Source organism: Geotrypetes seraphini, chromosome 2, assembly GCF_902459505.1.
Source record: "Geotrypetes seraphini chromosome 2, aGeoSer1.1, whole genome shotgun sequence".
Taxonomy (NCBI): domain Eukaryota; kingdom Metazoa; phylum Chordata; class Amphibia; order Gymnophiona; family Dermophiidae; genus Geotrypetes; species Geotrypetes seraphini.
The window spans coordinates 310,858,611-310,870,698 of record NC_047085.1 but is presented as its reverse complement, the minus strand read 5'-3'; the positions used below and the strand labels follow the sequence as shown (position 1 = coordinate 310,870,698).

The 12,088-nt window shown below is 42.7% G+C and overlaps 1 protein-coding gene across 3 annotated transcripts in view; it reads left to right on the top strand.

Moving 5' to 3' along the window:
- The window catches only part of TOPBP1 (DNA topoisomerase II binding protein 1), a 302,005-nt gene extending 290,366 nt beyond the window's left edge, over positions 1-11,639 (top strand). For all 3 annotated transcript variants that reach the window (XM_033929986.1, XM_033929983.1, XM_033929985.1), the window contains one exon: positions 9,737-11,639. In XM_033929986.1, the coding sequence (XP_033785877.1) occupies positions 9,737-9,880 (144 nt within the window). In that variant the 3' untranslated portion in view covers positions 9,881-11,639. The remainder of the gene's footprint in view (positions 1-9,736) is intronic.
- The last annotated feature ends 449 nt before the right edge of the window (positions 11,640-12,088 follow it).

Here is a 12,088-nt window from a genome sequence, read left to right as displayed (position 1 = left end):
ATTGGAATCAATTTATGATATATTTATGCGCACTTGTTTGATTTTAAAATGAATAAAGAATTGGAAAAAAAAAATAATAATCCACTTTTCAATATAATAAAGTAGTCCTTCATTATAACCAAATTTCCCTAGCAACAGCAGCAGATGAATCCAGAGACTAATGGGATAGCTCACATCTACCAGCAGGCGGAGATAGAGAAACTGATTAACAGGTGGTCCTATTGGCTGGTACTCCTCCTGTCTCATCAGTATTCTCTATCTCCCAGCAGGACAAGGTCGCTATTCACCTAGCTTCTGGATTCTGGCTGTGGCTGGAAACTTAATTTCTCCTGTTGAGATTTTCTCTTCAGTGAGCTTACGATTCTATCCCTCCTGTTGAGATTTTCTCTTCAGTGAGCTTACAATTAATTCTATTTCTCCTGTTGAGATTTTTCTCTTCAGTGAGACAGGGGTGTCCGGCTGAACGGTGCCGGCTTTAGGGGTTACACCTGTGCCCCCCCAGGTCCCTGCCTCACCCTCCCTCCTATGATAGAGGGTCTATTTAGGTCTCTATTTTTTCTTCTTTCCCTGGAAAAAAAAAAAAAGAGAGAGAGACTGCATCTGCTTTCCCTGATTGGGTACTCTCAGTGGTGCTCAACTTGTTCCTGCCGGCGTCTAACAGCCCTGTGAGCCGGGTTGTGAGTATGCCTTTTTTGCCTTGCAGTTGCAAGTTCTATTTTCTGGTGGTTAGTGTTGTGTTCGGTTCTTCGGGGGACACGGTGGCTGTGCGGTCGAGTGGTTTGCCTGATGTTTACTTTGTTTCTCATCGGCTAAGTTTTGGTGAGCGGTACATATTTTACAGTTAGTGGAGGCTCATTTTCTTTTTTGCATATGTTTGCGTGAAGAGAGCCCCTGCATTATAGTTTGGGCTCGATTATGAGGAGCCGCTGCTTTCCCGCGCGCGGGAGACGCATGGTGTTTTACTGTGGGGGCAGGGGTGAGTACTTGCATTTACAGCGGGTTTCGCTGAGGCTGCCCTTCGCTCGGCTTGTACCGCGGCTGTGGTCGGACGCTACTGGGTGTACGCTGTTTATGGAGCCCGTGCCTTTCCGCGGGCTGGTGGATTGCACTGGTGCTCCGACGCTGACAGACGTGCTGCGGCGTTCTTGTGGTCTGTTTCAGCGGCTTCCTTCTCTCTGCGCCTTCCGGTCTCCCTGTTTTGCCCTCCCAGTTGCATAGAGCCGGCGAAACAGGCTCAGACTTGTTCTCTTGCTCGGCTGAGCGCGTCACAGTGTGGCTTGAGTTTCCTGCTTGCCGCGGCTGTGTTTGCTTCCCCGGCTGAGAGCCGCGGTCTTTCAGTGAACAACGGTCTAAAAAAAAAAAAAAAGCGCTCCTGCACTGGGGGGGGGGGGGGCGTTCAGCGGTTTCCCTAGTAGCTGGCTTCTATGGGCTCTTCCGTGGCTTCTAAGCCTCTTGGTCAAATGCGAAGGAAGTTGCTTGCAGTTTTCTCCTGCTTTCATGAGATATTGGGGCCCGGTATGTGGAGGTCTCCCGAGTTCATTAATTTGCCACGCTGGCGTTATCTCCTGTGGGTTCGCTGCAGGCCTATTAGAGTGCGGTTTGGCTCTGTTCTTCACCACCCAGTTTCGGCTTCCCTCCATCCTGGGTTGGTAGAAGCCGTGTCTCATGGTACAACTTGAGCCAGTCGCAGGAGAGTTCCCAGTTTTTGTTTTTTTTTTTCTTTTGGGGATCTCTTCATCCCTCTCGAGGTCTCACCTGGGTGACACTATGTACGTTTGGCAGTTCCTTATTATTGGTGCCATTGTTGCTGCGCGGACGGTGTCTGGTGGCACTGTTGTACTGCTTCCTACCCTTTCAAGCTGTTTAGGGACATATTGGCTATTTCCGAGTTCCATCGGGCGTAACAATCTTTTCTGTATAGCGTTCCAGAGTCTAAGGCCGGGGTGTCCCATCATTTGCCTTCCCTGGGCCACATGGAACTGCACACACGCTGTCAGCTCTTTCGGCTTTCTCATGCACAGGGAGCAGTCATATGGGCAAGTCACGATGCTGTTGTCTTATACCTGTTAAGTTGCTGTGGTTGTCAAAGGGCGGTAAGTATAGCTTCTTGCTTGCAGCTAGTGCGTATTCCCTTTCTAAGCCTTACGTATTTCGCCCCCGTGGCATGGAGTTGGTACTGTTTTCATGGTTACAGTATATTCCTCTTTACATTGGGAAACTTGATTTTTCCTAGGAGAATCTTCTTGCAGATCCTACCGTCTCCTCCTGCCATTCCCTGACCTTCTGCACTTCATTCTGAGGGGATCTTGACTTCTTCCAATGACTCTTCAGGCTTTCTCATGAGGAGGAAGACTCTAATGTCAGGTCAGTAAGGATTTTTCCGGATGCTTGCATCTTTGCATCCTCCTCCGGTTTCCAGTTCGTTCTTGGAGTCTCTATGTTTTGTGTTTCCCTTTTCAGTGTTACTGGTCCTCAGGACAGTTCTTGTAGTTCTTTGGGAACTAAGGGACGTTGTTCCACTTCCTGCATGGTGCCCGAGACGGGGGCATTGGGCAGGCTGGATCCCATTCTGCTGAATTAGTTTCTCGGGGTTGCACATTTCTGCAGACAACCTGGGAGTATATTTACATTTTCTCTAGGGACTCCGCATCGGCACTTGGTTTGCCTGCCTCTCTTGGAGCGGCGCTTCCGGTTTTGGCACATGCCATTTCGCCTACCCAAGGCTTCACAAATGTTTTAGGTGATGTGGGCGGTGGTACCGTTTTGGCGCTACCGGGCGATTCATCTAATTTCTTCTTGACTGCATGCTTGATTCGGACGACTTCCAGTCGGGCCATTTGACTGACGAGAAAAGGGTGGTATCTTTTCCTCGGTTCTTTACACGTGCATCTTCGAATTTGCACAGCGCTCTTTTCTCCTGTACTGTTTATTGGTATATTGGGGTAATGTTTTTCTTCATATAGGAGAGACATGTGTTTCTTTCCGGAGACTTGGGCATGGGGTCTCGGTCTCAGATTGGTATTCTTCTTCGCTTACCATGACCAAGAGTATAGGATTCTGTACGGTTTCTGGGATCCATATTGCTGACTCCACTGGGACCTTCGGCTTGCTTTCCCCTTCTTATGCTTCAGCAGTCACTTTTGTTCCGGTGGTTCCCGGTATCTCAGGACTCCAATTATTTGGTATGCTCCTCATGCATCGCTCTGTATGATTTGGTGGCTCAGCGCGGTTCTCTTTTCACGGTATGCCTCGGTCTTTGCTGGTCTAGCTCATGACCAACGACCATCCAGGGCTGTCGGGTTGGGGGGCTTGGTGGCTTCCATCCTCAGCTCCAGGAGTCTGGGCTTCGGAGGCGACTCAGTACCTGTTCATTCTTCTACTCTTGAGCAGGGTCAGGCTACCTTTCTGGAGCTTCAGATCATTCTTCCGGATTGCCGCTGAGGGTCCTTTTGGTCAGTATTAGGATGGGGGTCTTTCTCTACAGCTTGGGCAGTAGGTGTTGTACTCAGTTGGCAGGTGAAGTTGGTCTGCTTCATTGGGTGGACTCTCGTCTTCGTCTTCTGTTGGCAGATCCTTTTTTTGGATCAGGAGTGTGGATAGACTTTCTCTCCGCGGAATCTGAGCATGGCCCATTTCTTGGATGTGACTGTGTACAGCGCTGTGTACGCTCTTGAAAGTGTGCATGTTAGTTGTTTTTTTTTTTTTTTATAATCTTGGCTGACGTGTACGGGTTATACGAAGAAGGTTGTTTCTTCTCTTATCCAGGTGCTACAGACATCTTCTCCTGTGGCTTCTGCTTCCTTTTGGAGGGTTTTTCTTTCTTGGGTGCTTCTTCACGTTTGAACCACTCCAGAGTTCCTTTTTGGCACAAGTGTATTGCCGAGGGCTTAGCGTTCAATGCCCTTCAGCTTCTGGTGCCATTCTTGGCTTGTTACAAGGGCTAGGTATATGGCTCTTCGCTGACTTCTCAGCTTCCTGTAGTTCAGTTCCTAACCAGAGTGCGGTATATTCATGCGCCTCTTAGAAAGCCCGGTTTGGAGTACAATCTTCACGTACTTCTTCTAAGTTTACCGAAGGCTTCATTTTAGCCTTGTCTTTTGGGACTCTAAAGAGCTGTGCCGTTGAACATGGGGTTCCTTGTGGCCATGGCTTCAGCTCTGCAGTTGCTATGTTGCAGGCCTTATTCAACGGGGATTCCTATTTCTGATTTCCGTCATATGGGGTATCAGTTCGGATGGTACCACTATTTCTTTCTAGGGGGGTGTCATCCTTTCTTTTACGTCATGCTCGCTTTTCCTTCCTTCTTCCTGGGAGGAGAGATTGGGAGCAGTGCTTTTATTCACTGCATTTTTTGATATGTATGTAGCGTTCTCCGCGAGCTCGGTTTCTAACAACTTTTAGTTGTTTATATCTCCTTTTTGTATTCTTCAAGGGACGCCTCATGTGTATGGCGGCGTCCGATGCCTACCTCGCTCAATGGGTCCAGGAGGACATTCTTTATGCTTGCCTGCTGGCAGGGAAGCGGGTGGCGATTGAACTTCATGACCATTCCGCTGGAGTGATGGCTACTTCTTGGGCTCGGCCCAGAGGTTTTTTCCTTGGAGGAGATTTGTCTCGCGGCTAATTGGTCTTCCGAGAGTGCCTTCTCTCCGCGTTTCTGCATGGATGTGCGGGCACATGCGATAGGGGCGTTTTGGTGCTTCGGTTGTTGCGGAGGCGGCGTTTGCTTCCCACCCAGATTGAGGATTGCTTTGCTACATCCCATTGGTCTCTGGATTCATCTGCTGCTGTTGCTAGGGAAGGAAAAATGATGTTCTTACCTGTTAATTTTCTTTCCCTTAGACGCAGCAGATGAATCCAGAGCCCCACCCTTTCTGGTATTTGGTTGTCGTTTTTTTCGTGTGCGACTTTCGTGATTGGTTGTTGTTGATGGTTGTATTCTGTATCGTTGCCTTTTGCGATTTGTTCTGGGAAAGAAGTTTTTTACATGCTATGCCTATTGATGGTTAAATGTGCTTGGGCAAGGAGCTATACTGATGAGACAGGAGGAGTGCCAGTCAATAGGACCACCTGTTAATCAGTTTCTCTATCTCCGCCTGCTGGTAGATGTGAGCTATCCCATTGGTCTCTGGATTCATCTGCTGCGTCTAAGGGAAAGAAAATTAACAGGTAAGAACATAATTTTTCCTTCCCCTTCGAATCTCAGCCATTCCATACTCAGGGCATTCTGTTCCAAAGTATGGGCCTGATCACCCAACATCTAGATTGTAGCAGAAATCTCACTCACTAGTTTAGAAATCACTGTAGAAAGGTTAGAATTAACTCCATAAAGAGTCTCCCAGAATGATGTAATAATCATTATGGCTTGTTTCTTCATCTCAGTTAATCTGGGTTGCAAGTTCTCTATTGTATTCAACCCACTGACTCAGTACAAACTGGGGCCTCAAAAGGTCCACTGTCGGTAGGGGAAGATACTATCATGGACCCACCTTCCAATAAGAAACTCAACATCTGATCCAGCAGTGCTGGGACTCTGTAATTAAACTAAACTAAAACTGAACTTTATATAATGGGTCTTCAACCAAAGGAAGCTCGACGCAGTTAACAATAAGTTAAAAGGTACAAAAGTACAAAATAATTAGTTTTCAAAATGTTTAGCGAATAAAAAAGTTTTTAAAGATTTACGAAAAGATTAGAAGGAGCTAGGACCCTTCAAAATGACAGGAAGTTCATTGCATAATTGGGGAAATTTAAACACCAAAGAAATGCTAAAATTCTTAACTCCTTGAGTTCTTTTCCTAGAAGGGAGAGAAAGTTTAAATCGATGAGTACCTTTCACATATGAAAATCTATAAACATTCCATAGAAGAGGAAAAAGCGGAACAAAAATAACATATAAAATTTTTTAAATAATACATTTAAACTGGATTCTGAGATAAACCAGGAGCCAATGGAGACTCAAAAGCAAAGGAGTCACGTGATCGAATTTACTTTTTCCGTAAATCAACTTTGCAGCGGTATTCTGAATCAGTTGTAGTCTTTGAAGGCAGTTCTTTGTGATGCCGAGATAAATGGCATTACAATAATCTAGCCAAGATAGTATAATTGATTGGACCAAGACAGAAAAATGACGTTGATGGAAAAGAGATCTGACCTTTCTCAGCATTCGTAAACTGAAAAAACATTTCTTAGCCCAAGAGTTTATTTGATCCTTAAAGGTAAGGGAAGAATCAAAAAGTATTCATGCCAGCAGGTTGCCAAATAGCCATTCTGTATACTGGGCTCAGTGATACTGTATTAACACTGTGAGCCACATAAAATGCTGCAGATCTGCCAGAAGTAGCAGTTGCACTTGCTGAATCTGTCCATGCGCAGAGAGCATTCAGGTTAAGATGCTTCATCTGGTTTTCTCCAGGATTCACCCTGGATTTCCCCTTCCTCATTAGGGTGATGGCACAATAGTAATGAAGATAAGAAAACTACTGGAGCATACAGAACATCCTTGCCTGATACCATCTTGGCCTCAATCAAATCTAAGGACAGTCAGATACCAGGAATTGAAAATTATCCCATGTTTTGGGCCTACATGAATGGAGTAGCCTGCATTATTCAGTTGGAGTGAGCTCATTAGGCTCTGGATATACCCCAAGCTAATTTGCCTAAAGATATTGTGGTATGTTTTGTGATGATAAGTTGGAGACAGTTTTAACCAAAGCCTATAGCCTTGAGAAAATTCAATGGGATACCTACACTATGTAGGTTTACCAGGACTTGGAGTCTATAACATTGCAATGGCGTTCAGAGCTTAGGCCCCTTATTTATGTTGTTGCGAGACACTGGGATCTGCTACAAGTGACAGCTCTAACATTTTATAAGGAAGGGCAATTTTAGCTAATTAGATCTAAAGATGAGGCTAAATTGCTCTCTCTCAAAAAAGGTTCCTCGGTGCTCTCACAGAGGCCTCGATGGCAACAGCCATCTACTGGCAAGGGATGTCTTCAACGACAATGTTCACAGTCAAACCTGCAAACCAGGAAGACTACTTAATAGGCTGTATTTATTTTTAATTTATGCTTTCTCATCCAAATTATGGGACCACCTGCATAGGCTCCATTAAACTGTGGACACTTCATATAATTCTTTTTCTTGCTACATTTGCATAAGAATTGAAAATATTCATCTATTAAGCTGTAAATGTGATGATCTCTGGATTGAGAAGGGATCTCATAGGCAAATGGCAGGGAGGCACCTGGTGGAACTTTAGTCTTACTCTCTCTATGGCTATTAGATTTGTTTCTTTCAGTGTTTTTGGTTTGAATAAACAGATTAAGAGGCAGTGGTTCTTTAAGGCCTCTGTTGTGTTTATTTAAGAAACTCATCTTTTCCCTAGGCATGAATATTTGCTTCAACATAAAAAATTTTCTTTAGTTATCTGGCCTCAAATAAATTGCAAAGAAAGATAAAGGGTATGGGGATTCTGTTTGCTGGCATATTGTCATTGTTGGTATCTGTTAAAGAAGGGAAATACTTAATGCTTAAAGTACATTTTGGTCAACTGGTATGTGCTCTGTTGAATGTCTGTACATATAACATGGGTCAAGGATCCTTTTTTGGAGAATTAGATGGTTTATTGTAAAAACATGAAGGATTTTATTAGGAGGCAATTTTAATCTTATACGACCCTTCTTTAGATATAAATCATAGCATACATTATGCAGAGGGGGATTGGGAAAAGATATCATTTTTAAATTACTGGGGCCTATCAGCCCTTTTAGAGGCAGGTTCTTCCCAAGGAGTGGGGGATTATACCTATTTTTCTCAAGCCCATGATTCCCACTCCCGCATTGATATGTGGCTGAGGGAAGGCCTAGTCAGACATATTATGGAAGGTTGTACTATACATAAACAAATACTGGCAGATCATGCACCATTAGAGTTAATTGTGAAGTTGCATAGGAAGATCAAGGGTAGAGGTTTAATTATACTATATTATTAGAACCCAAACATATAGAACAAATAGGTAATGACATTCAGGAATATTTAGTCTAATGATACGTCTGAGATAAGTCCATGTATAGTGTGGGAAGAGCTTAAAACAGTCAGTCATTCTAATGCAAGATACATTATTCTTGAACCTTTTCCTTTGAGAATTCTTGTAGAGAGCCTCATTAGCATTCTTTTGCTCTGCCTCCTATTTCTCTGGGCTGTCCTCCAATTCCTCAGTTGTCGCTCTATAAGCAAGATGGTAGGAGCATGTCTTTTCTTATTGTTTTTATTTTTCTATTAAATTTGTTTGTTTGTGAGGCTTTTCGGTGCTGCAAAGGATCCCATGTTTGGGACATCTCTGGCTGCAGGAGAGCACAGACTACAGAATGGCACGGGGACAAATTTTTCCCCATCCCTGTGGGAACTCATTTTCCTGCTCCTGCCCCATTCCTGCAATCTGCATCTTCATCTGCACAAGCCTCAAACACTTTAAAATCATGAGTGTTCGAGGCTTGTATGGTTAAAGCAGAGCTTACAGGAATGGGGCAGGGACAGCGACAAAACTCATGGGGACGGGGAGAAATTTGTCTCTGTGTCATTCTCTACACTGCATCAGATAGTTGAGGCCCATGGGTAGCCCCTATAAGATGGATTCTGCCCTCTTTCCACTTGAAATGGCTGACTTTTGTCAAGGAAACAACCTTTTGAAGATCTAAAGGCTTCCCAGAAGTTACTAATGAGGCCACTGGGAGCCTATTTGGTACCTTAAATTCACACCTTACATTTTTTTGCAAGTCTTCCAAAAACTTGCCTCACAATTTATTTAAGTATGTCTTAGGCCCAAATCTGCTGATCAGTTGAAGGGCTTATTTCCAAAACCTAAGTCCATAGTAATTGCATTGGAAATAAGCCCTTCAGTTGCAAAGGCACAGTTATCAGATCATCACTGCTGTAGCTATATTTTTAAATTATTCTTTGATCAAACTGCATAGAGCATCTGTCAAAAATGGGAGAGCCTATAACCAGAAGAGCTGTCTCCTTCATAGCACCTGCTCTGTCAAACTCTCTTGGTAGGCTGTGACCATATATTCTCTACATTCTCTGTTAGCCTAGACAGATACCTAAAAGGACTGCTTGAACAGAGCTTTTGTCATGTCTTGCAATATTTGAAAGCACAGCCACCCTTCACAAGGACAGTGGGTTACTGTTGATACTAAGGCTTACACCAAATGGGGTGCTGAGATGGGAATAGTGGCATGAGGAAGAGCAGTACCAGACCCAGAAGAGGCTCTCCCTTTTTCCCAGAGCTTGTCCATTATTTGAACAACACCTTCCTCCATTATTTCTGAGCCTCTTTTTACATTCTTCCCATACTCAGCCTGCCTCCCTCCCCATTTTCAGAAGGTACTGTCTTCACTCCGATCACAATCTCTCCCTCCTGTCTATAGTTTTGCAAATCTAAGATTGGCATTATAAAGAATAAAGAAACACAAACAAGGGTAGAAAACTGCTTTATTTTACATTTGCATTATTTAATATGTCTAACAAAGCCAAGCAATGTAAATATGTCATGTAATTGCTACAGCATCAACACCTAAGCACTACTGTAAACTGAGGACCATGCTAAAACTCAGAAAGACTGAGCTTTAGAATGATCTGCATTCTTTTTTTTTTCTCTCTTCTGAAGTGTCATACTTATTGTTACAATCAAAAGAAGACATTCTAAAGTGATATTTTGCTTTCTCATAAGGAGCCGCCACCACCCATGGATAGTTTCTGTCTACGAGAAGCAGTTCCGTATCTTCAAAACAGGAGAAACTTGGGACCAATAGTAATATGCAAGAGAAAAACCTCTGGAGATATACAAGAACCGAAACGGCCCAGAATGCAGTGAAAAAGATCAGAATTTCAGATATATCCAAACTTTGTTTAGGAAGAGCCACAGACAACCACTTACTAAAAGGCTAGAATTCCACCAACACTTGAACAAAAAATGTTACAATACCCCACTGAAGTATGGTTTCAGTGGTGGGTAGGAGGTGCAACTGGACAGCTTGCATTCCTAATTTGCAAGTGGTTCAGGCCATTTGTGAGAAAGTTCTGAAAATCTCATTTAAACAATATTTTTTAAGTGTGCCAAATTTGCCTTACAGTCACTAAAAGGAATTGTTTTGTGGTATTCAGGATCCTGTGAAGGGTTTTAACCTGACAGTTTTGTTCTCTCTTCTTGGATTGTGATGCTAAAACTACTGCTCGGAAAATGCGCCCTCTGAGCCATCATAACCCAGCTATTAGAGTGCTGTCCTTGACCCTTAGGACCAAGTACATATGATACTCACAGCTGTTGCTTTTCCTTGCCTCTTCTGCCCAAGAGGCTGTATGGATGCTGCTTTACGAACATAATCTAGATTCTGCAAAACTGTGACTTGTTCCTCAGAGGAATTGCAGCAGATTCTAAGTTGTTCCTATTATATATTATTTTTTATAAATTAAAGAAAAAGTAATTTGTAATATTTCCCTTGTTTACATTTTATTGCTCATATGTCTAAGATGATTATAGTAAATATAATTTGCTAATTTGTTATTGACCAAACGATTGCATGTGTTAATTTTCATTTCTGGATTTATAGCATTAAAAAAAGCAGTTCTTGTTAAAAGCATAACTTGTTCAGTAATCAAAACTAGTACCTGTAGCAAACTTTCTGCCAGTCTCTTATTCAGGATATGATGGAGTTCCAACCTTAGAACCCCAGTGGTGTGTTGAATGCAGAACAAGTCTAAATGTTAAAGTGCTCTTAAAAAGGGTGTTTTATTGCAGGTTATAGAAGAGTGGGAAAGAAAATGAATTTTTATCTTTACAAGCAGCTAACTTTAAAATAGCAGTTTAATTGTATTAGTGTTTTTTCCTTACCATGTAGTAAGAGGGGCAGACTACCACTGGGAAACTTAGGCAATCACCTGGGATGCTAGGTGGTTGGGGGAGGGCAGCAAGAGATCAAATTTAATCTGTAAGGTGAAACAGTAGGAACCTATGCTGCATACCCTGCTGATCTTCCTCAAAAAACTCACACTGACCATATTCAATATGTTTAAGTGTCATTTTGCAAAGTCTTCAGAAGTGCCAGTTGTTAACCAAGTGTTTCCAGTGGCTAAACAACAGTGCTGGCACTGGCCTCGTCATCAGACCTGCTTTATTTTTAATTGTTGTCTTTTACTTTGTGCTCTGTGTTCTTATTAAATACTTATAATTAAAAAGTTATCTTTGCTCTTTATACAAGTATATTTTCGGTGGCAGGAAAGGACCTGTCAATTCAACATATTTCGCCTCACGGCTTTTTCAAGAAAAATCCCCTATAACATAAAGCAAATAAATGTTATTCCTATATTCTTATCTTAAAAAAATCAAACTCTACTCTTAGAAGGGGTAATTATTGACTTCATATTTTATTATTTTCTACACTATCCTGATCAAATTACTTCTCACCAAGATGGCTGCAGCGTTTTTGTTCACCAGTTAAATCTTCCTTTATGCTTACTTTATTGCTGACAGCAGCGAATCAGGAGCTTAACCCAATGATATCCATTCAATTTCTTGATTTAAGCCAAATGGTGCCACTATATTAAGTGTAAAGATCCATCTCTGTTCACAGAAATTTAATCTTTGTTCATACTGACCTCCCTCCCAACCTTATTTTATCTGGTCAGTAACTCTCCATTGGATGTCATCCACTGTATGTTCACGATCTTGCCAATGTTGGACTAGAGGTGCTTGTATAATGCCATTTAAAAGTCTGGATTTGTGTTTATTGAGTCTAATACATACTGGTCAACCAGTTCTTCCCATATGAACCAATCCACATAGGCATATGATAGTATAAACCACATTATGAGATTTACATGTAGAATGTGTTCTTGATTTTATAAGGATTTCCCAACCCAGAGGTTTCCATTCACTTCTTTCAATTGTCTTAGCAATTGCCACACTTCACATGCATTTTTTACTCATAGTTAAGGTGACCATACATCCCGTTTTCAATGGGACCCGTTGTCCCGACCCACCACTTCGGGACGCCAAAATGTCCTGTTTTCAGGGACAGCGTCC